The 25,909-nt window shown below is 43.3% G+C and overlaps 1 protein-coding gene across 3 annotated transcripts in view; it reads left to right on the forward strand.

Annotated features, from left to right (window-relative positions):
• The first annotated feature begins 690 nt into the window (after positions 1–690).
• LOC122550911 (interleukin-13 receptor subunit alpha-2-like) overlaps positions 691–25,909 on the forward strand; it is a 62,201-nt gene continuing 36,982 nt past the window's right edge. The window contains exons 1-3 of one of the 3 annotated variants that reach the window (XM_087988377.1): positions 711–847; positions 10,266–10,439; positions 21,961–22,114. In XM_087988377.1, coding sequence (XP_087844503.1) covers positions 22,027–22,114 — 88 coding nt within the window. In that variant the 5' untranslated portion in view covers positions 711–847; positions 10,266–10,439; positions 21,961–22,026. Of the gene's footprint in view, positions 848–10,265; positions 10,440–21,960; positions 22,115–25,909 lie in introns of all 3 variants that reach the window. The other 2 variants (XM_087988378.1, XM_043692340.2) reach the window with 2 other exon arrangements.

Below are 25,909 nucleotides of genomic sequence, written 5' to 3' on the forward strand. Positions count from 1 at the left end.
TCCCCCCCTCTCTCTCTGAGCCTATCTGGATGCTCACTGCATTCCTCCTTTGCATTGCTTTGCCTTGCTGTTGTGCACTTTGCTCCCTAGCCAGACTAACCCCCCACCTTCTTAATATCGTCATGCCCCAACATAGCCCTGTCTAATTTTACCAACATCCATGTCCTTCTCCTTCATAAATACCGATGAAAAGTATCCATTTGGGACCTCACCACTTTCCTCCGGCTCCACACATAAAGTCTCTCCTTTGTCCTTGGGTGGACCTACTCTTTTTCTAGTTAGCCCTCTGCTCCTAATTACATGCATAAAGTGCCTTGAGATTCTCATTAATATTACTTGCCAAGGACATTCACCTTGAGAGAGTGATAGTGAGCCTGTTCTGCAGCAGTCCATGTGTTACGGATGCATGCACAGTGCTGCTAAGGGAGGAACTTGTCCCAGTGACAAGGATAGGACGTAGTTCCAAAGCAGAGGTAATGCATGTGTACCTTGGAAAAATGGTGTCGCCATGCACTCCTGCCTCTAATTTCTTCACAGTGTTGCTCCAGCATTCAAACTTACAAAGTGACATTATGCAGCTTTGACAATAACCAGTTTGTGTGATTTCTAGTCCCAGCTTCAGAGATCACAGTCAGTCGGATGAACAGGAAGTTCTTTTGAGCAGTAACCTCAAAAGCCACACTGAGAGGCAGAGAGTTACACAGCTGCTGTCACTTGTCAAGGGGCCATAAATGCACGTGAAGGAAAAGCTGTTTCTCACCAAGAAGTGGCTACATATCGGGAATCAAGCTCAGAAAGTCAACAAACAATTTGCCCCATTGTTCTTGCAGGAACTCCCATTCTAATGGTGAGTGCTCTTAATTGGATGTGGTACAAGGAAAAATGCTTCATTAATTTCAATTTGCTTTAGCTCAGTGAATTTAATGTTTGTTAGTAAATCAATGACACAGATTTGTACTGCTACCCTTTAACTTCTCATGGTGTTCTCAGGAAGCTCAGCTTCTTGAGCTGTAATTCCTAGAATGAGTGAATATGAGTCATAATCTGATCTATGTCTGGGAAATGGGGTTGAGAGTGAGCTGGTTTTATTTAAGGTGTATTAAGATGTTAAAACTAGTGAACAGGGTTTATAATTGACGGCAGAGGCAAGAGTTCTGCATCCATGTCCAGTTTGTCATTCTGATTCAAAATGTTTGCCTGCACGTGGGGCTGGGCAGAACCAAAAGGGAATTAGCAACCTAATCTATATTGGGGCAAGGGATTTACAATGTCATACAGCAACAACAACGCTCTGCATTGTATCTTGGCTCATCCATCACATTCCTGACTTGCTCCTTGTAGATAGTGGGCAGGCTTTCGGGAGATGAGTTACTCACTGCAAAATTCTCGGATGATAAAAAGGAGGATGGTAGGCAATTGAGAGTGAACGTGACAGATGATGAGCTCAGCAGCAGAAGATTGAAACAGCACTATGCAGTACAGGGAATAAGGTGTTTTCAAATTCATCATGGGACCAAGTACTAAATTGTAAGACAATCCTACACTGTGTGATTCAGTTTCACAATAGAAATGTAATTGAGAAAACGTGTCAGTTTCTAGAAAGAGAAGTTATGTTTATTTTTCAATGAGTCACTGGATAAATATTGGTTATTTCTAAATGATTCAAATTGTGTTAGTATTGGTTTGTACATGAGTAGAAAATACTTATTTGTGAAGAACATTTCTGTTTTACAATGGCTAGATTCCACTTTCTATATCACAAGACAGAAGCGTGATGATAGAAAAAGCAGCAGAAGTAACCCATACAGCCCATGGAGCCTGCTCAGTGAATAAGGAACAGGAGTATGGTGCTAGAAAAGCACAGCAGGTCAGGCAGCATCCGAGGAGGAGGAAAATCAATGTTTCGGGCAAAGGCCCTTCATCAGGAATCCTGCTGTGCTTTTCCAGCACCACACTCTTGACTCTAATCTCCAGCTTCTGCAGTACTCACTTTCTCCTAAGGAACAGGAGTAGCCCATAAAGCCCACTGAGCTTTATCAAAGTTAACTTTTAATCAAAGTTAACATTTCAGAACATTCCAGTGTCCCTTTCACAGAACGTGTCACTGGACCCAAAACAATAACTCTGATTTCTCTTCACAAATGATGCCCGACTTGCATAGCTTTTCCAGCAATTTCTGTTTTGGTTTCTGATTTCCAGCATCTGCAGTTCGTTTGGTGTTTATCCCAACCCAATCTAGTCTCATCTGCCAGCACCCGACCCATATCCCTCCAAAGCCTCCCTATTCATATACCCATCCGGGTGCCTTTTAAACTTTGCATTGTACTAGCCTCCACACTTCCTCTGCGTGAAAAAGTTGTCAGTTAGGTCCCTTTTAAATCTTCCCTTCTCCCCTTAAACCTATGCCCTTTAGTTTTAGACTCCCCTACCCTGGAAAAAAGACCTTGATTATTCACCCTATCCATACCCCTCATGACTTTTTAAACTTCTGTAACATCACCTCTCAGCCTCCAATATTCCAGAGAAAATAGCCTCAACCAAGTGAGCCTCTCCCTATAGCTCAAACCCTCCAGCCATGGCAAAAGCCCTGTAAATCTTTTCTGAACCCTTTGAAGTTGCATAACATCCTTCCGATAGTAGGGAGACCATAAATGAACACAGTATTCCAAAAGTGGTCGAACCAATGTCTTGTACAGCCACAGTACAAGACCTCCCAACTTCTATACTCAACGCACTGACCAATAAAGGCAAGCATAGCAAATGCCAATTTAAAGACTACTCTGCACATTCATTTCTCCTACCAAAGTGGGTAACCTCACATTTCTCAACATTACATTCCATCTGCTACAGTATTGTCTATTCACTAAGCCTGTCCAAATCCTCTGAAACTGGTTTATACATTCCCACTTATCTTTGCATCATTTGCTTAAGGTGTAATGCTTATACAGTGGGAAAGTCACTGGGCTTCAGAATACATCTCCAGGGCACACGCACAAAGCAACCCCACCGCCCCGTGCCCTAACACTTTAACTCCCCCTCCCAATCCGCCAAGGACAACCATGTGCTGGGCCTCCTCCATCACCTGATCCCTTTAGTCACAAGAGCCATGTTCACCTCCCTCTTGAAATATCCAACAACTTGTTGATCAAGTGAAGTTTTGATCCATGCTCTTAATTGTTTGCGCAACATTGATTCCGAAGCAACTTATTTTAGTTACAGTTGCAAACTTCGGCATCTGTGGTACATTTCCACTGACACCTTAGTAATGTGGTGCTTTTCTAAAAGTGCCTGTGGAATAGTAATTTTTATTCAAAATATATTTATATTTAATCTGAAGCCTTTGGAGACTCCATGTGGACTGACTTTATAACCATGAGCTCTGAAACACATTTAACATTTTTGAATGTGGTGAGGAACAGTTGTATGGTTTAGGCTGGAACATTTTTGTACCATGAATTGGGGCTAGGGGAGTTTTCAAGCTGCTTTGAATTCTTAGAAGGGACGGAAATTATTTGAATCACTTCATTTTTTTAATTGTCTTCCTGTCAATTTGAGACACAGTAGAAACTGAAACATGCAAACTTTTACAAATTGTCTTCTATTGTAACATTTTGGGCTTCTTTTGAAAATTTGTTCCCTCGTGTCCTGAGTGGATTGACTCTTGTGGGGTTACCATTTCACACGGTCTGATAGTTCTGTCAAGTTAAATGCAAAATATTGCAGATGCTAGAAAGCTGAAACTGGTTGGATGACTCTATAACACAGAGAATGCTGGAGAAACTCAGCAAGTCTAACAGCATCTGTAGAGAATGAAACTGAGTTAACATCTGAGTCCCATATGACTCTTCTTCTACTTTGTTGCTTCCAAATTGACGTTGACAATATCTCCTTTGTCGATGTCCCCTTTACAGCTTCCGAACTCACAGTCCCCACAACTGTGCACTATTTGCTGTTACCTCCATTCCAAAATCTACAACTGCACAGCTCTGGCAGACCCATCCTTTCAGACTGTTCCATCTCCACTGAATTTATTTTTTCCTGTATTGACTCTGTTTTTCCCCTCCTTGTTCGGTCTATTCCCATTTATATTTGTCAGCAGGCTATAGTCCAACAGAGTTAAAAATCACTCAACACCCAAGTATAGTCCAACAGGTTTATTTGGAACTACAAGCTTTCAGAGCGATGCTTCTTCATCATGGGGCAGGATAATTGGACACAGAATGTATAGTAAAAGGTCAAAGTGTCATGCAACTGATGCCATGTATTGAGCAAACTCAGATTGTTGTTAACTCTTTAATCACTTAGAATGAGTTGCAGGTTTTGATTCATTGATATGTAAATCCCAGAACTTCTTTCGAGTCCCATTCCCGAGATAACTTAAGGTTTTAAAGAAAAGGCAACATCTCAGCTCAGACAATGCATTAAAGACGTGAGATTAAAGTCTGTCTGTATTCCAATCTTGAGTCAGACTGATTCTATTTCCAAAGTAGGAATTTATGAATTGTCACATGGACTGACTGTCTCAAGCACCACAATGTTCATTATTCTACATCAGTATTCCCCACCACAACAGCATCGCTGCCACAGCCTCAGCACTCAATATCAACAACTGCCAATATCAGGACACCATCTCACAACTCATCCACAATGTCTTCACCTTTGATAACAAGTTCTTCATCCAGACACACGGAATAGCCATGAGGAGCAAATTTACACCCCAGTATGCCAACATTTTCATACACAAGTTTGAACAAGACCTCTTTGCTGCGCAGGACCTCCATAAATTTTGACAATATTTTCCTCCTCTGGATCCATGGCAAGGAGTCACTGAAGCAACTACACAATAATATCAACAAGTTTAAAACCTCCATCAGACTTACCACAGGCTACTCTTGGACTATAACCTGGTGTTGTTTGATTTTAAATTTTGTCCACCCAAGTCCAACACTGTCACCTCCACATCATAGTCCAACAGGTTTATTTGAAATCACAAGCTTTCGGAGCATTGCTCCTTCATCAGGCACATTTTGGTATCTACTCAAGGCTTCATGCCCCTATTTGAGCATTCACACTGTACATTGCTACATTGTAAGATTGTCACGTTGGAGATTGGGTGCCAGGTACCTCCTTTAATCCAAAACCAAAGCAGAAATTGCTGAACAAGCTCAGCAGGTCTGGCAGCATTTGTGGAAGGAAATCAGTGCTCTGATGAAGTGCAATCTAGATTCAAAATGTTAGCTAGCTCTGTCTCCATGGATGCTGCCTGACCCGCTGTGATTTCAAACCACAGTCAAGTCTATAGCAAATCCAATGTCTTGCTGATTGACTTGCATTGCATTTTCAGTAACTTCTTGATTTAATTCAAAATATATCTCATCATTCTTGGCTTTTATTTCTTTCTTTATGTGCTTCAAAACCATTTGATTTGCAAGAACATAACATGAATGTGAGCATTTTAGTTTTCATATTTAATTTTCCTCTCTTTAGATATTTTTTAATTAACAGATCCAGATGTGTTATAGCACATGCCTGCGGTAGGTGGGATTCGAACCTGATGTTCCTAACCCAAAGTAGGGTCACTACTACTACTACGTCACACACGATCAAAGCATTTTACATCAATAAAATCCCTCTCTACTCATATCTATTCCAGTCCTTACATTCATCAGCAATTTTCCTGTGTATCCTTAGAACTAAACCAAACATTTAATCAATTATTTGGCCCTATTTCAGTTTCTCATACTGGAAATTTTGTGAGCTTAAGAAATAAGGTAAGAGGGATGTTTCAACCTCTTCAATATTTCAAAATTTTGTTTTAAATCCACGTTTTTACCCCCAAAATCCCCAACTCTCTTGAATGTCCAGGCTCTTGGAGTTAGGCTCCAGAGTTCTCACCTCTACATGGGTACATCAGTTAAATAATTAGGACAAATAAATGTCAGCAAGCTGTTTATAGTAACCAGTATCCATGGCATAACACATCTTGCTCTTGTCTGCTTTCTGTCCACAAATAGTCTCCAACGTTGGATAGTGTCCTCTTAATCTGTTCCTTTGTATAAACTCCTCCATCCAAATTAACAACCTCTCACTTTGTCTTGTCATCTCATGTGGGCCTCTTTACTCCCATTGTATCAATCACAGACAAGGCCATTTCCCAATTCTTTCTTATGTCACTCTTCAGCCCGAATCCCTTTTTGTAATTCATTCGTGAAACGTGGATGCCACTCGCTCAATCAGCATTCACTGAGCCCAGGAGCCATTTTCTGAATTATGATGAACTTTGTCTTAATTTTGCTATTTTTTATTATTAACATTTCACTGTACTTTTCATGTCAAAGTACATGTGACAATAAATTTCTATTCTATTCTATCCTATCAATTTATTTATTGTCCATCCCTAACTGCCCTTGTGAAGGTGGTGGTAAGCTTGCTTCATGAATTGCTGTAATCCATTTGATATAGATGTACCCACAATCTTACACCTTTCCATGCTTTACTTGGGAAATTCAAAGCTCTTTCCCATTCACATGTACCTACATTTTCAAGCTACTAATAATCTAGTCTTTGGCTTTCCATTTGCCCTGAAAAACATCTGCAACAAACAATCTAATTGAACACAATTTCCATTCCACTTTTTAAAACCAAGTTCCCATTGAAACCATTAATCTCTCTCTGTTTTACCCCAGTGATTTCCCCCAGGTCAAACTTTATTGCTGCCTCCTTAAGCCCAAGGTTCATTTACTTAGATTGTTTCAATTTTCTTGGAGACTGATCAAGTTTCTTTCTCTAAGTTAATTCTCAGTGATCACCCACAAGATCTCTCAAGATAACAAGATTAACAGCTTTTACTGCAACAAACTAACAGCAGCATTATCAAACACAATTTTTGTAGGCAACTTATACTTTAGACTTTTAGAATTTTCCCCTTTTAATACAAAATAAAATTGCCATAGTCTTACTAGACTAGAGGGCTGCTCTCTCCAACAACTGAGGTGACTGTTAGTGATTTAACCTGAGGGTCAACACACTTCAGATGCATCACCACCTGCAATGCCAACTTAGATACAGACGTACCTGGGCACAGCTTCGTATGCCACAAGATTTTAGACAACAGAGAAATAAAATGTTCAGCATTTCAGGAAAGAGTTCAATACAGCAGACCACTGTGTACAAAAGATGGGAATGTTGCTCTACCTCTATTTATTTTAGATGGGCTGTCTTCATTTGCTGTACCTTTGCTGATGGCCGTGGAGACCATGCTTTGTGAGATGGGTTTTACTACAAACGGTGCTTATGAAACTATCAGGGCTCATTGTGGGTTCTTGTTTTCAGTGTTGAGATCTCTCACTATGAAGGTATGTGACAGCTCCCACGAGCTGTTGCAATTTTTGTCTGTCATCAAGTAGTGATAATTAATGTCTAGAGATTTGATGTCGCACTTGCAAGCGTCCTTAAAGTGGAGCTTTCAGCGTCCCACTGTTGTCTATCTCTGCTGGGATTTTCCAGTGCCACATTTTTTGATTCTGATCTCCAGTATTTGCAGTCCTCACTTTCTCCAATCTCTGGCTACCACATTGTAAAATCTCATGGATGAAATGAGCTTGGAAGATCGAGAGCAGGAAATTGACCAGAAGCCAAGAATGATGTGAACTTATAAAATGAAAGCAGGAGTAGGCCATTTGTACCCTAATTCACATCAAGTCCCATTCACCTGTCACCCACTGTGCTCACATTGGCTCTGGGTTAAGCAGCATTTCTCGTTTAAAATTCTGATTCTGATTATAAATTCCTCTGTAGCTTCACCTTCGCTGTGACCTCCTCCAGCCCTATAAGGCTCTGAGGTGCCAGCTCACCTGTAATTCTAGCCTTGAATATATCCCAAATGTTACCCCCACCACCATTATTAACTGGGCCTTTAGCTGCTGTGAATTTAAGCTCGAGAATCAATTCACTAATTCTATTTTTATTCTCCATTCACTTTGAAATAAGGGCCAACATTCAATTTTCCTTCCTGTTAAAAAATTTTGTGACTCCCAAATCCGTCTTCATTTTTACCCAGTTAAATAATATTCAGTTCCTCTCTTCTTCCTGCTATAGTGCATAACCTCACACTTCCCCAAAGTATATTCCATCTGCCAAATGTTTGCCTATTTGCCTCACCTGTCCACATTCCTCTACAGATTCTGTGTCATCCTCACCACTTGGCTTCTCACCTGCAAACGTGACAATAGCACTTTCTAAATATTGTAATGGGATTAACTCAATAATGCCCTCCCAGCAATTAGGATGGGCGATAAATTTGGGCACAGCCAGTGACCCCCACAGCCCATTACTGAATGAGGAAAAGTCTTGCGCTTGGTTTTGTTTGACCAAGCTCCTGTTATGCGATGTTTTATTGCATTAAAAGTGCGATATTATGTGCAGGTTGTTGTCAATGGCAATTAAGTGGATACCAGTGTTCCCTTCCTTTGCAACCCCTACTTGCTCTTTCTCCAAAGAAATTGCTTTGAATTCAATCTCCTAGTTTAAAGTGGACTTTTGACCCTGAATGTGCCTTCCTCTATCTGACTCACATTCTCACTACCTCCACTGACAAATGCACTAAGTGACGATATCTGCGGTTTTTTTCACTTGAATGCAGTATGGCATTAATATTTTCAATTCTGCATCTAATTGTAATTTACTTGAGGCTTTGTTGCTCATGATTGTGCAGTGACCCCTGTTGAACTGCAAATAAGACATTGGTAGACTGATGATGCTTTGTCTTTAAAAGGTGTACGTTGTCCTTGATTCTTTAAAAAGAGAGGTTGAACACGAGGTAAGGAGCAGTCTGTGCTAACGTACGCAGCTTGTGAGAGTTTTTTTTTATTAAAGTTGGAATAGTCTGGATGGGTGTGGCCAGTTCTCACAGAACAGGATCGCTAGTTTTTTTTTAGTTTTGGATTCAGCCAAAGTTGCTGTAGTTTTGACGAAGTAAAAGCTATTTTTTAACCTCTCTTGGTTACAGCTATGAAGTGGGGTTTCTGTTCCCTCTACAGGCGTTGTGTGTGAGCAAATCTGTTTTCTGAATTTGCTTTTTTGCCAAGGGGTGTGTATCTGGGATTTTACTATATGAGAGCAGTTAATAAGTAATTGTCACTGTATGTATTACACTATTAAGTTTTGCAATCAAGTTGTTATCTTAAGTTTTTTTTATTTTGTTGTATTTTAACTATTGTGTTTGAATAAATTTGAATAATTTGCATAACTTTGAGTAGTTTGACCAGTCAAATTGCATCTGGAACACAGCACCCCAAATTTACCTTTAAAATAAGAAAATATTAGGGTCTAGGTTACCTTCTTAATATATTTTGAGGGAGTCTCATCCATTACAATAGCTTAACATGAACATTTTTCTGTTGTAAGACTCTTTTTGGTCTTAGATGGTACCTCTGCATTATTGTATTCAGCTGCATTATCTCCTACACTTCTCTCTAAATATATTGTAGTCTGAAAATTGTCAAAGCAGAGAGTATCATCTCTTGAATGATAGTGGATCATTTATAATTGAAGTAGCCTGAAGTCCATAGTAATGTCCCCCTGGCTTCTTCAAAGAGCTTCATCTTCACATGATAGCCTCTACTCAGAGTGTCTCATTCTCACCTGAGTCAACAAATTCAGTTCATGCACCAGAGACTACAGAACAAAATGGAGGCTGATACTTCCAGTACAGAATTGTTTACTCTTTCTTACATTTCAAACTCCATTTTGTTAAAGCTGCTGCCTTTGAAGTGAGATGTTCAAGACTCGCAATTAAATTCAGACAGGTTGGCTTTCATGATTTTGTTGCAAACAAAGGAACACAGGAACAGAACTAGGAACTTTTGATGAAGGGCTTTTGTCCAAAACGTTGATTCTCCTGCTCCTCAGATGCTGCCTGACCTGCTGTGTTTTTCCAGCAACACACTCTCAACTCTGACTTGACTTATGGCCTAACTCTAGATATTCGCCTTTGATCCATATCTCTAATAACTTTTCTTAACTAAATTATTTCTCCCTCCGATTTAGAATTAACATTGACATGCCATGAGTATTTACGAACATCTGAATCTGCTGGAATTACATTCAGGGTAAAAGTGGGAAATACAAACCCAGTTGTGTTCAAACCCAACTAATTGTGGGATGTATTTATCCAACTGGCTGGGCTTCTTCTTCCAACATTCAATGACTACAAACATCCTCCATTACTTAGCTCCTTCATAACATAGTATTATCTTTGCTTACAGTGTAAAAGGTGAAGCTGAGCAGCAGTTATACTGGCTGACATCAGGAAAACCAGAGCAGAGGATAAGTAAATGGAGCTGAACCCAAAAAGGGGCATGGCTCAAAAGGCCATCTTTTATTGCTACACCCTTGTCCCACGCAAGGATTTTGATGCATTCTCCTAATTGTAATGAAAGGTCAGTGAACTGACAGTGCCTGAGTCTTGTGTCGCCTTTAAGTGCTTTAAGTGTGAATCCTGGCAAATGTACAAGAGCCAGTTCCAATGGCATCACTTTTGTGACAAACTGACCAATATTGATTAAACATGACATGTCCGATGGAGGAACCTGGCACCCAAATTCTTATGTGTCAAGCTTACAATGTGGCAAGGTTACAATGTGAATGCACACTCTCAAAAATAGGCATGAGGCTTTGAGTAGATAGCGATATATGCCTTGCAAAGCTCAGTAGACAACTCTTCCTTTTGCAACACTGTAGCCAGGTTCTCGTTGTTATGAAGGTAAAGGCATATACTGTACTTTTAAGAGAGAGTAAATGCTGTTCTGAACTGACAGCTTACAAACACCAGTGTATATGACTAGATGACAGTATCAGAGTGCACTGGAAAATTGAAAATATGTAACATTGGGCTGTGAAATGGATTCCTGAGTTGGTTGCTGTTTTGACAACAATGCAAATTTAACCAATCAGTTTAATATTAAAATCCAATTGAGTTTGAATTTATTGTTTTGCCAACATCAACCCAATGAAACGCTCCAATGTTGGGGATACAAAAATGCAGGCATTTTGAAAATTGGATACAGAGTGACTGCAATCGAGAGAGACTCAAGACATTAGGAAGCTCTCTCTATCAAAGGTACCTTTTCATATGAAACATATTCTCAGTAAAAAGAAAGAAGACAACCCAGGGAGATCTTCTGCTGAAAGAAAAAAGACACTGAAGACAATAGCCACTTTGTGGTTTTAAAATTAAGTTGATGCAATTTTAGTAAGTGTCTTATTGGAACAGTATATTATTATAGAGTTGGAGGCAGGTAATAAGCAGTTAAGAGAAAGGGGGGCTTAGAGTTGTGAATAGTTGCTAGTTAATGTTCATTTTTAGAGTTTAAAATATTGATATTATTTTCTTTAAATAGTGGAATTTGGGAGTTCTCTGTCACTCATATTTTAATAGACTACGAGGTGAGGTGAGTTTTTCTGGGTGTTTGGTTTAATTAACAGAGGGGTTCACCCCTGTGCCATAACAGCCTGAACTGTCCAAGGGCATTGACATCTGCAGCCACATCTGCCCAGGCTGGCACAGTCTCTTCTCTCCTGGACTGGCAAGCTGAAGTGTGGTATGGTCTTTTGATGTCTCCAGGCTTGGGTATAGTCCAGAACTGTAGGTAGAAAAAAGTGTTGTTCTGCTACCTTTGAAATATGTAACTCATAAGATGGAACTTGGAAGGTCCTGGCAAGTGAGAGGTGGGGGATTAGCCACAGAACCTCACGTAAAATTTGGCATTTTTACACACATGTGCATTTACGAGTGGACAAGAACATAATCATACGAGAAAATTAATTCACCTGAACGGAATAACCTTTTTCAGACCTGCCTCCACATCTACTTATAAAGAAACAAAATACAACCTGAAATATCTGGCTTAATTATGAACAGTTATGAAACCCAACGAATGATCAAATCATTTTGAAACATCATCCACATCAGTCAGTCTATAAGTTGGTTTCTCATCACAGGTTAACTGCGCAAAGTGTTCTGGAATCAACATGCACAATCTTGAACAGTTTTAATTTTACCCTTGTTTTAGGTGAACAATCAAATCAAACAATCACTACAACTTGTGTAATCTACGGTGTTTTGCTGAGTTTTAAAATGTTTCAGTGGGCTGCATACTTCAGCTGAATCTTTCACCGTTCTGTCTTGGTCTTAACGTCAGTATCGTAACAAAGAGGAAGGAAGTTGTGCATTATCTGCACTTTAAGGAAGGCAGGACTGTTGTTGTTTTGTGTAAAGATCGAGTGAATACAGATGAGGACCTGTGATCAGGGCTACGATACAGTATTCAAGTAATGATCGTTGAACATAGAAGTCTAGGCAACATGTCCATTCCACCATAATCTAGTATTCAAAAGCATAAGTCAAAATCTGATAATGACATTTTGTGGTTGAAAGGCTGTGTCTCAATCAGATTGTGAAATGATGCCTTTTGTAACTTCAATAAATTTGAAAGAGGCAATGACATCTGAGACTGATGGTAAATATTGACATTATCACTGGAGACTGTTAACAAACCTTCCGATTAGAATTGATTAGTCATGCTGAACTTACTGGTAACAGTATTTGTCTTCAGTTTTAGTGACAGTGTAATGTTGTTGCTTTTAAACAATGTTGTGTAAAAACCATGTTGTTCTACCATTTACAACAGCAACTTGCGCCATCCAGATCAATGTGTTTTGTCAAAATTTGTTTACTCAGGCTCCACCATAAGAAGATATTTTTAAAGGAGGGGAGAGAGAGAGATGGGAAGGTTACAGAAGGAGATCTTGTGGCTGAGAAACATAAAACATGGCCAGCAAAAGATGGAACAAGAGAATTCGGGAATGGTCGAGAGGCTTAGGGTGAGGAAACACTCAGGGTTGTAGGACTAAGGGTGGTCACAGGGGTAGGAGTGACTGAGATGAATAGTTTCAATGAAGATTGCTGATCTGGATGCCAATATAGAGTCTCTACACCATGGAAAGAGGCCCCTCAGCCCATCATGCCACCAATCACCGAACATCCATCTGTTCGAATCCCATTTTTCCAGCACTTGGCATTTCAATCGTTCATCTAAGTAGATCTTGAATGTCTTGAGGGTTTCTGATTCCAAGACCCCTGGTTAGGCAGTGAGTCCAAATAGCCCAACCAAAAAATCTTTCTTCAAATCCTTAGAAAGGGCATTATTCAACTGAAGAGGCTGCAGAAACGATTTACCAGGATGTTGCGGGGAATGGAGGGTTTGAGTTATAAAGAGAGACTGGATAGGCTGAGACTGTTCTTCACTGGAGCATAAGAGGTTGAGGGCTGACCTCATATAGAGTTTTATAAAATCATGAGGGGCATGGATAGGTTGAAGGCAGGTGTCCTATCACTGGGCTGGGGAAATTCAAAACTAAGGGATATCATTTTAAGGTGAGAGGAGAAAGATTTAGAAAAGACATAAGGGGCAACATTTTTATATAGAGAGTGGTTTGTGCACGGAATGAACATCCAGAGGAAATGGGTGGGTGCAGGTACAGTTATAATGTTTAAAAGCCACTTGGATAAGTACGTGAACAAGAGGAATATGGGCCAGGCAAGCGGGACTAGTTAATTTGGGATTATGTTCGGCATGGACTGGTTGGATCGAATGGTCTGTTTCCATGCTACAAGATTCTATGATTGTGACAGTGGAGTTCTGGCAACCTACCTGTGGGATTGGAGTAGGAATTGGCAGTGGTTGGACAGAGTGATGGCAGTGATAGAGAGAGAAAGAGGCTTTCCTGCCTGTGTGGACATTGTGTTGCTCTGCAGGGATTGGCCTCTCCACACCAGCACCAATAACCCCGCTCCCTCACCATACACACTGCGCCCCCCGCCCCCATCCATCACAATTGCTACTGCACCACTGAAGCCATCCTGACTGACCAAGGCCAAATGGCCTACCTCTCCCCCAGGGATGCCAGTGCTGCATCTTGATTTCTGCCAACTGCAGTCTCAGCTGTGAACACAGCTCCCATTGACACTGCCAGCTGCTGGCCATCCAAGTGACTGGAAGCTCTTGGAGGTGTGGCCTTTTCTACCAAAGATTAGGGAGCCCCAGTAGCAAGCAGTAAGCTCTGGATTTTATTGAGATTTTATCCCCTAGAGGCAGAAATGCCCACAGTGATGTTGTCATTAGGTGTCTAACTGGTTGAAAGTGCTCACTGCCACCATCATTAAATCCTCTTGAGGGCAGCACTGGTAGTTAGCACTGCTGTCTGACAGTGCCAGGGACCTGGGTTCAATTCCAGCCTCAGCCGACTGTCTGTGAGGAGTTTGCACATTCTCCCTGTGCCTGTGCGGGTTTCCTCCCACAATCCAAAGGTGTGCAGTTTAGGTGAATAGGCCATGCTAAATTGCCCAGATGTGTAGGTTAGGTGCATGAGTCGGGGGGAATGGGTCTGGGTGGGTTACTCTTTGGAGGGTCAGTGTGGACTTGTTGGGCCAAAGGGCCTTTCTCTACCCTGTCGGGATTCTAATTCTAGCCAGTGCTGTGTAAACTTTTCTGTCTCTTCAATTGCCTTTCCAACCTGTTTTGCCAGCCTCATGGATTTGGTTCCTTCATGCACTCAGAATGATACGACTTCGATTATTCTCCCTCTCTACATTGTCCTTTGTAAAGGGTGTTACTTTCAGATGTACCTACATTCCTCAATTCACCAGTCTGAAATCTGTTTCTGTTTTGTTCACTAGTTGTTTACTATTTTGTCTTGATTAGTTTAAATCACAGACTTTCTGAATTGAAACCCCCTAAAGTTAAATCCATGTAATTTTATAATATAAGGAGACGACTTGTCCTAATGTTGACATCCAAGATTTCCTCACTCTTCAGTTCAAACATCACATATTCACCTGGAATGTCAGCTCCTTGTTTCGATTATCTATCACTGTTTAATTTGATCTGGCAGGTTAGCGGATAAAATGGGACCTGTGGATGAGTTAATCTGTTGCTTGTGAAAGTTCTGACATCTTTTCTCTGAGATTATCTTTTGTCGAGCTGTTGTGGTGAACTTCCTGTCGTCAATTATTTCCTTCTCGTTCAGGCTCATTTGAAGGTCACTTTGGGACGATGTGCGTCAATCCATCTGGAGCTGCGAACTCTCTCCTGCACCTTGAGCCCCAGACCGTGTGGTGTGACTGAGTTTCTCACAACTTGCTTTGTCTCCTTTTCATTTCATCCCTCCTGCCTTACTTGACATCTCTGCCTCATGCTTTCCTGCATGATGAACATATTGTCATTGTTTTCAGTCACAGACTGTTGGCTGTGATCTGTTATGCACCACAACTTCACATATGGTGTCCTCTTGTTAATGCTTTGTGGTCATGATTGGCTTGTTGGATTTAATCCTGGATTAGTGGTGCTGGAAAAGGACAGCAGGTCAGATAGCATTCGAGGAGCAGTAAAATCGACCTTTCAGGCAAAAGCCCTTCATCAGGAATACAGGGAGAGTGTCTGAAGGGTGGAGAAATAAATGAGAGGATGGTAGGGGAGGGGAGAAAGTAGCATAGAGTACAATAGATGAGTGGGGGAGGGGATGAAGGTGATAGGTCAGGGAGGAGGGTGGAGTGGATAGGTGGAAAAGAATATAGGCAGGTAGGACAAGTCATGGGGACAGTGCTGAGCTGGAAGTTTAGAACTAGGGTGAGGTGGGGGAAGGGGAAATGAGGAAACTGTTGAAGTCCACATTGAGGCCCTGGGGTTGAAATGTTTCGAGGCGGAAGATGAGGCGTTCTTCCTCCAGGTGTCGGGTGGTGAGGGAGCGGCGGTGAAGGAGGCACAGGCCCTCCATGTCCTCAGCAGAGTGGGATGGGGAGTTGAAATGTTGGGCCACAGGGCAGTGTGGTTGATTGGTGTGGGTGTCCCAAAGATGTACCCTAAAGCGCTCCGCTAGGAGACGCCCAGTCTCCCCAATGTAGAGGAGACCGCATTGGGAGCAACGGATACAATAAATGATATTGGTGGATGTTCAGGTAAAACTTTGATGGATGTGGAAGGCTCCTTTAGGGCCTTGGATGGAGGTGAGGGGGGAGGTATGGGCGCAGGTTTTGCAATTCCTGCGGTGGCAGGGGAAGGTGCCAGGACGGGAGGGTGGGTTGTAGGGGGGCATGGACCTGACCAGGTAGTCACGGAGGGAACAGTCTTTGTGGAAGGTGGAAAAGGGTGGAGAGGGAAATATATCCCTGGTGGTGGGGTCCGTTTGCAGGTGGCGGAAATGTCGGCGGATGATTTGGTTTATGCGAAGGTTGGTAAGGTGGAAGGTGAGCACCAGGGGCGTTCTGTCCTTGTTACAGTTGGAGGGGTGGGGTCTGAGGGTGGAGGTGCGGGATGTGGATGAGATGCATTGGAGAGCATCTTTAACCACGTGGGAAGGGAAATTGTGGTCTCTAAAGAAGGAGGCCATCTGGTGTGTTCTGTGGTGGAACTGGTCCTCCTGGGAACAGATACAGCGGAGGCAGAGGAATTGGGAATACGGGATGCCATTTTTGCAGGAGGTAAGGTGGGAAGAGGTGTAATCCAGGTAGTTGTGGGAGTCGGTGGGTTTTGTAAAAAATGTCGGTGTCAAGTCGGTCATCATTAATGGAGATGGAGAGGTCCAGGAAGGGGAAGGAGGTGTCAGAGATGGTCCAGGTAAATTTAAGGTCAGGGTGGAATGTGTTGGTGAATTTGATGAATTGCTCAACCTCCTTGCGGGAGCATGAGGTGGTGCCAATGCAGTCATCAATGTAGCGGAGGAAGAGGTGGGGAGTGGTGCCGGTGTAATTACGGACGATGGACTGTTCTATGTAGTCAACAAAGAGACAGGCATAGCTGGGGTGCATACGGTTGTCCATGGCTACCCCTTTGGTCTGGAGGAAGTGGGAGGATTCCAAGGAGAAATTGTTAAGGGTGAGGACCAGTTCGGCCAAACGAATGAGAGTGTTGGTGGAAGGGTACTGTTGGGGACATCGGGACAGGAAAAAACGGAGGTCTTGGAGGCCTGACCTTATTTATCTGGACCATCTCTGACACCTCCCTCCCCTTCCTGGACCTCTCCATCTCCATTAATGACGACCGACTTGACACCGACATTTTTTTAAAAACCCACCAACTCCCACAGCTACCTGGATTACACCTCTTCCCACCCTACCTCTTGCAAAAATGCCATCCCGTATTCCCAATTCCTCCGCCTCTGCCGGATCTCATCCCAGGAGGACCAGTCCCACCACAGAACACACCAGATGGCCTCCTTCTTTAGAGACCACAATTTCCCTTCCCACGTGGTTAAAGATGCCCTCCAACGCATCTCATCCACACCCCGCACTCCCGCCCTCAGACCCCACCCCTCCAACCATAACAAGGACAGAACGCCCCTGGTGCTCACCTTCCACCTTACCAACCTTCGCATAAACTAAATCATCCGCCGACATTTCCGCCACCTGCAAACGGACCCCACCATCAGGGATATATTTCCCTCTCCACCCTTTTCCGCCTTCCGCAAAGACCGTTCCCTCCATGACTACTTGGTCAGGTCCACGCCCCCCTACAACCCACCCTCCCATCCTGGCACTTTCCCCTGCCACCGCAGGAATTGCAAAACCTGCGCCCACACCTCCTCCCTCACCTCTATCCAAGGCCCTAAAGGAGCCTTCCACACCCATCAAAGTTTTACCTGAACATCCACCAATATTATTTATTGTATCCGTTGCTCCCAATGCGGTCTCCTCTACATTTGGGAGACTGGACGCCTCCTAGCAGAGTGCTTTAGGGAACATCTCTGGGACACCCGCACCGATCAACCACACTGCCCTGTGGCCCAACATTTCAACTCCCCGTCCCACTCTGCCGAGGACATGGAGGTCCTGGGCCTCCTTCACTGCTGCTCCCTCACCACCCGACGCCTGGAGGAAGAACGCCTCATCTTCCATCTCGGAACACTTCAACCCCAGGGCATCAATGTGGACTTCAACAGTTTCCTCATTTCCCCTTCCCCCACCTCAGCCTAGTTCCAAACTTCCAGCTCAGCACTGCCCCCATGACTTGTCCTGCCTATCTTCTTTTCCAACTTTCCACTCCACCCTCCTCCCTGACCTATCACCTTCATCTCCTTTCCCACTCACCTATTGAACTCTATGCTACTTTCTCCCCACCCCCATCCTCCTCTCATTTATCTCTCCACCCTTCAGGCACTCTGCCTGTATTCCTGATGAAGGGCTTTTGCCCGAAACGTCGATTTTACTGCTCCTCGGATGCTGCCTGAACTGCTGTGCTTTTCCAGCACCACTAATCCAGAATTTGGTTTCCAGCATCTGTAGTTGGATATAATGTCTACTGAACTGAAATCATCCACCTCCAGCTCATTTAACAAGGGGCAACTGACCTATGAAGGCATTTTTAGATTAAGTACCACCTCAGTGAATAAAGGTACATATCATGTCGAGACTGTAACTTGCCCAAACCTCATGTCTTGCTTGACCAAATCGAATACACAGAATCCCCACAGTGCCGAAGCAGGCCATTTGGCCCATCGAGTTCACACTGGCAGTCTGAAGAGCATCCCACCCAGACCCACTCCTCTACCCTACTCCAGCCCGCATTTCCCATGGTTAACACACCTAACCTGCACATCTCTGGACACCATTGGCAATTTGCCATGGCCAATCCACCTCACCTGCACATCTTTGGATTGTGGGAGGAAACCAGAGGAAATGCATGCAGACTCAGGGAGAATGTTCAGACTCTAGACAATTGCCTGAGGCTAGAATTGAACCTGGATCTCTGGTGCTGTGAGGCAACAATGCTAACAGCTGAAACCTACTCATCCCCCTGCGTAAGATGGTTTCCTTACATTTGGAGATGTGTATGTTACTTTATTTGTAATACAGAGCTGTAAAACAGAATAAGAAGCTTGCTCCAATCCTGCTGTTGACTTTATCTTACCCATGGCCAGAGAAGAGGTTTTACCTGTCGAGAAAGGTTTAAAAAAATGCATGTTTAAAATTCATTCATGGGACATGGACATCACTGGCTGGGCCATCATTTATTGCCTGTCCCTAGTTGCCCTCAAGACATTGGTGGTGAGCTCCCTTCTTGAACCACAGTAATCTGTATGCTGTAGCCAGACCCACAATACTGTTAGGGAAGAGATTCCAGGATTTTGACCCAGTGACGATGAAGAAACAACAATATATTTCCAATCAAGTACCATAGAATCCCCACAGTGTAGGAGCAGGCCATTCAGATCATCCAATCCATGGCGAGCCTCCAAAGAACATTCCACCCAGACCCACCCCATCCCTTAACCCTGCATCCATGATAGCTACGCATTTTGGACTGTTGGAGGAAACTAGATCACCCAGTGGAAATCCACACAGACACAGGGAGAATGTAAAAGTGAAGAGAATCTCATGGCAAACATTTAATCTGACGATGTCGAAGATTCTTAGACAGCACCTTTCAAACTCAGGGAGAATGCACAAACTCCATACAGGCAGTCACTCGAGGGTCCAATCAAACCCAGTTCCCCGGCACTATGAGGCAACATACTAATCGCTAAGCCATCATGCCACTCCTGGAGAGTAGCTTGGAAGGGAACTTGCAGAAACTGGTGTTCCCATGGATCTGCTGCTCTTCTCCTTCTAGATAGAAGTAGTCCTGGTTTTGGAAAGTGCTGTCTCACGATTTTCGACATCTTCAGAAAAAGAGTTTGTCATGAGGCTCTCTTCACTTTAACATCGGCCCAAGCACCCAAGTGGGACCTCTTTAGTATCTCAACTGAAAGGCAGAGCCTCAGTGCTGGACAAGAGTATCATCATAGAGGTAGAGTTTTATGGCCCCTAGCCATCTCCTTTCCAGGAAAGAGAAATTGATGGGCTAATGGTATCATCACTTGGTTATTAACCCAGTGACCCAGTTGGTGTTCTGTGTGGAGTTTGTACATTCTCCCCGTGTCCGGGTGGGTTTCCTCTGGGTGCTCCGGTTTCCTCCCACTGTCCAAAGATGTGCAGGTCAGGTGAATTGGCCATGCTAAATTGTCTATAGCTGTTAGGTGCATTAGTAGGGGGTGGGGGGGGGGGGTTACTCTTCAGAGGGTCGGAGTGGACTTGTTTGGTCGAAGGGCCTGTTTCCACACCGTAGGGAATCTAATCAAACGTTTGATAACAGCAGGGCAGAAGCTGTTCTTGAATCTGTTCATGCGTATATTCAAACCTCTGTATCGTCTTTGGGTGGAAGAGAGCATAACCGGGGTGGAAGGGGTCTTTGATTATGTTGATTGCTTTCCCGAGGCAATAGGAAGTGTAGACAGAGTCAATGGATTGATAGTTAGGGACGCAATGCGCTGAAGGGCCTTTTTCTCTGCTGTTTGATTCATGAGCTTCTGTTATTGATACTTTGAGGATCTGTTTTATTGATACTTCTATAGAATTGTAACAATTGCCAATTTTTTAAGGTTATCATGAATGGATGTTTTCTAAAGCATACTTTTAAACATTTAAACATGTGTTTGTTACTGTATGGCTCATTAGTTCTGTACAGAGTTTCTATTGGATTAATAGGCATGAAAGCGACTTGAGTTCACATGGTGTGTATGTGGAGGAGCACTGGGGCAGGATGGAAGGCATAAGGTGCCATGGAGAATAAGAATGGGTTTGGGTGGTGGGGTGATGGTGTGTGAGGGGTGAGGGCTAGAGGATCTAAAAATCTAAAAAGAAAAGATGACTGGTAAATTGCTCCAGAGGACCAATGTGATATTTTTAACCAATCTGCATTGCTACCTGTGGAAAAAGATCTGCTAACCCATGATAGGCCCACAAAAGCAAAATTGGCCAAACTGTACCAAAAACACCCAGAATTCCCAAGCAGGCTCACAAGCCAAATCAGACAGCCCACGCAGACAAGAGAATACACTTTAAGCTTGTTAACAATGACAGAGCACTACAGATATCTCAAAGCCCCAAGGACCCGTTCACAACCCAGCAATATCAAAGCCATACAAAGAGCAGGTAAGACAGAGAGGCACCAGCAAGGACATGCTCCAGGAACAGGACAATGGAAGCACCTCACCACTTCAGAGGAGACATTAACACCTACCTGTGAAGAGGAATGGAACCATCGATACTGTCAGGATGTTGCATCGTGTGAAGGAACAGGATATTCATCCAATAACTGTTTTCCAATTAGATTACTTCCAAATGGAGTAATCTAGTTACAAAGATTAGTTACAAAGTAATCTTTGTAACTAGATTACTCCATTTCCAAATATATTGTAGTTTCCCATTTCTTAATCCACCTTATTGTGCAGCATTATTATAAAACTGGTCTCATTCTCAGCTCTGGAAAGAGAAATCTGATCTACCTGTACAAACTGTCAGTTCTGTGTCGGCCGAGTTAGTTTCTCTTCCAGTGATATGGCTTGCAATAAACTGTTTGTCAATTTCACTTTGAGCTGTGTTTTGTGACCTCTAACCCATTGGGCACATTTCTTCGACACGACCTCTGACCTACTTCCAAACACAGTAGGCCTATCTCTCAACTAATTTAGTGACTCAAGCTGTTCACCTTAGTCATAAAAATCCCAGCCTGGTTTTTGACCTGCAAAAGATGATCAAAACTTGATTTTTATTTTCTACTGTGTAAAATAATTCTGGTAGTGTCCATTTTTATATTTGTTTGAAGTCCCCTCTTTCTCTTTTGTTTAATAACAAACTTAGTCATTGTGGTTCACAGGATAACATTCACTCCTCTGATTTACAGAGGCTAACACTCCTGGACAATGCTGAAATGATACAGTTTGAGCTGTCTGAGTGTTTATGGTATTTGCTTCCCTTGCTGGCCGTGAATTAAACTTTGATAAAAATAATTTTTATTCGAAACTATGCTTACAGTTTTTCTTCCCTTTTTAATAATATGATGCATTTTTCTTTTTGCTATTTTTCAGGATGTTTCATTATCAGCACCTGACTTTGCTTCAGAATAGGCAATATTTCTGTTGAAGATTTCCACCATGGTTCCACCAATCACCTGCTTTGCAATTTCCTTTGTTTTGCCAATACTTTTAAGTGATGGATATATGGACTTCCTCGCAAACCTTAGTAAGTATTAAATTTATATTAGCTATGTTGTATTATAACTTGGATTTAAGACCACTCTGTATTTAATAAAGTTACATGACATTATGATAAATGATGTTCCAGTGTATAGGTTCTGACTCATAATGGATTCAAGGTTTTGTTGGTTGTAGTCAGTTCAGTACATATGTGTAATCTACAATAATATCAGTAAGCACAGAGCCCAGACCTAAGTGTGAATCTGTGATGTCATAGATTTGCAAATATTTAGTATTGTGAGTAAACTCCAAGATATCTGACTCAACAGATCCTAACTATCTGTGGTATATCTTACATGGACTAACATATGTAGAAAACAACATTCTGTGTTATGCATGAAAAGAGGGAACATTTGAACTCGCAATTTTAAGGTAAAAACGAGGATGGAACACGTAATGAAAATGTGTTCAGAAATGGTGGGCCGGGATTGCTAACATTTGAAGGTTTAAAATGTTGCAGGAAATGAATAAGTTGAGCAGGATTATTTAAGGAAAAGGATGAGGAGGACACGTCAGTGAAATTTAAGGGAGAAATGTTTTACTTTACAGAAACTGTCTATCCCAGAAACAAGACAAAGTCAAAACAGATGAGTGAGGTGAGAAGTAGAGAATGCAATAAGATGGAAGAAGATAATTTCAAAAACAGTAATTGAGAAACATCACTGTTAGGGGAGATAAAAATTCAATCAAAGTAATATCTACATGCCTGAAAAGATACATGAGATGCAGATATAAAAAATATAACAAGAGCTTTATGGATGTTATAGTGCATTTGTTATGTATCTAAGCAGCATCATGGGATATTAACCTATTTATAACAGTGTAAGGGAAGTAATATTTGAGAACACAGAAGTAAAGGATATACCAAGTCACTTGTTGCAACTTTTAGCCACTGAAAAAGAATGAGAGATGACTGCTTGAGAGAGCACATACTGGAAAGGGTCGGTATCACACAAGACAATATGGGAGAAAAGGTTGGAAAACAAAAGTAAAAATAGTCGCCTTGTTAATTACATTGCAAGGAAGTTGGAGGAGTTGGATGAGGTTATTTTCAGATTACTAGCGTACATAGCTGTCAGCCTTCACTTAATGAGAACTAAAATTAACTTAATACAGTGGAGTGGAGCAGTTGAGGCCCAGAGAGGAGTGGGCTGGAAGCATGGAGTGAAGAGAAGTGGAAGAATGGAGCAGAGACAGCTGGAAACATGAAGCAGGGGGAATGGAAACATGGAGCAGGGAGAACTGGAAACATGGAGCAGGGAGAGACTGGAAATATGGAGCAGGGGGAGAACTGGAAACATGGAGCAGGGAGAACTGGAAACATGGAGCAGGGAGAGAACTGGAAACATGGAGCAGGGAGACGGGAAACATGGAGCAGGGAGAGAACTGGAACATGGAGCAGGGAGAGAACTGGAAACATGGAGCAGGGAGAGAACTGGAATCAAGGAGCAGGGAGAGAACTGGAAACATGGAGCAGGGAGAGACTGGAAACATGGAGCAGGGAGAGTAGAAACATGGAGCAGGGAGAGACTGGAAACATGGATCAGGGATAGACTGGAAACATGGAGCAGGGAGACTAGAAACATGGAGCAGGGAGAGACTGGAAACATGGAGCAGGGAGACTAGAAACATGGAGCAGGGAGAGACTGGAAACATGGAGCAGGGAGACTAGAAACATGGAGCAGGGAGAGACTGGAAACATGGAGCAGGGAGAGAACTGGAAACATGGAGCAGGGAGAGACTGGAAATATGGAGCAGGGAGACTAGAAACATGGAGCAGGGAGAAACTGGAAACATGGAGCAGGGAGAGAGCTGGAAACATGGAGCAGGGAGAACTGGAAACATGGAGCAGGGAGAGACTGGAAACATGGAGCAGGGAGAGAACTGGAATCAAGGAACAGGGAGAGAACTGGAAACATGGAGCAGGGAGAGAACTGGAAACATGGAGCAGGGAGAGAGTGGAAACATGGAGCAGGGAGACTAGAAACATGGAGCAGGGAGAGACTGGAAATATGGAGCAGGGACAGAGCTGGAAACATGGAGCAGGGAGAGAACTGGAAACATGGAGCAGGGAGAGAGACTGGAAACATGGAGCAGGGAGAGAACTGGAAACCTGGAGCAGGGAGAGAGACTGGAAACATGGAGCAGTGAGAGACTGGAAACATGGAGCAGGGAGAACTGGAAACATGGAGCAGGGAGAATGGAAACATGGAGTAGGGAGAATGGAAACATGGAGCAGGGAGAGAACTGGAAACATGGAGCAGGGAGAGACTGGAAACATGGAGCAGGGAGACTGGAAACATGGAGCAGGGAGAGAACTGGAAACATGGAGCAGGGAGAGAACTGGAAACATGGAGCAGGGAGAGACTGGAAACATGGAGCAGGGAGACTAGAAACATGGAGCAGGGAGAGACTGGAAATATGGAGCAGGGAGAGAGACTGGAAACATGGAGCAGTGAGAGACTGGAAACATGGAGCAGGGAGAGAACTGGAAACATGGAGCAGGGAGAGACTGGAAACATGGAGCCGGGAGAATGGAAACATGGAGCAGGGAGAGAACTGGAAACATGGAGCAGGGAGACTGGAAACATAGAGCAGGGAGAGACTGGAAACATGGAGCATGGAGAGAACTGGAAACATGGAGCAGAGAGAGAACTGGAAACATTGAGCAGGGAGAGACTGGAAACATGGAGCAGGGAGAGAACTGGAAACATGGAGGAGGGAGAGAAATGGAAAAATGGATCAGGGAAAGAACTGGAAGCATGGAGCAGGGAGAGACTGGAAACATGGAGCAGGGAGAGAACTGGGAACATGGAGCAGGCAGAGACAGGAAACATGGAGTAGGGAGAGTTTGGAAACATGGAGCAGGGAGACTGGAAACATGGAGCAGGGAGTGAACTGGAAACATGGAGCAGGGAGAGACTGGAAACATGGAGCAGGGAGAGAGACTAGAAACATGGAGCAGGGAGAATGGAAACATGGAGCAGGGAGAGAACTGGAAAAATGGAGCAGGGAGACTGGAAACATGGAGCAGGGAGATTGGAATCATGGAGCAGGGAGAGAACTGGAAACATGGAGCAGGGAGAGAACTGGAAACATGGAGCAGGGAGAGTGGAAACATGGAGCCGGGAGTGAACTGGAAACATGGAGCAGGGAGAAGGGAAAAAAAAGAGCAGGGAGAGAACTGGAAACATGGAGCCGGGAAACTGGAAACATGGAGACGGGAGAGAACTGGAAACATGGAGCAGAGAGAATGGAATCATGCAGCAGGGAGAGAACTGGAAACATGGAGCAGGGAGAGAACTGGAAACATGGAGCAGGGAGACTGGAAACATGGAGCCGGGAGAGAACTGGAAACATGGAGCAGGGAGAATGGAAACATGGAGCAGGGACACTGGAAACCTGGAGCTGGGAGAGAACTGGAAACATGGAGCAGGGAGACTGGAAACATGGAGCAGGGAGAATGGAATAATGAGCAGGGAGAGAACTGGAAACATGGAGCAGGGAGAATGGAAACATGGAGCAGGGAAAATGGAAACATGGAGCAGGGAGAGAACTGGAAACATGGAGCAGGGAGAGACTGGAAACATGGAGCAGGGAGAGAATTGGGAACATGGAGCAGGGAGACTGGAAACATGGAGCAGAGAGTCTGGAAACATGGAGTATGGAGAGAACTGGAAACATGGAGCAGGGAGAGAACTGGAAACATGGAGCAGGGAGACGGGAAACATGGAGCAGGGAGAGAACTGGAATCAAGGAACAGGGAGAGAACTGGAAACAT

The sequence above is a fragment of the Chiloscyllium plagiosum genome, unplaced genomic scaffold, assembly GCF_037043375.1.
Source record: "Chiloscyllium plagiosum isolate Xiang-an unplaced genomic scaffold, Cpla_swu_hap1 HiC_scaffold_6, whole genome shotgun sequence".
Lineage (NCBI taxonomy): Eukaryota > Metazoa > Chordata > Chondrichthyes > Orectolobiformes > Hemiscylliidae > Chiloscyllium > Chiloscyllium plagiosum.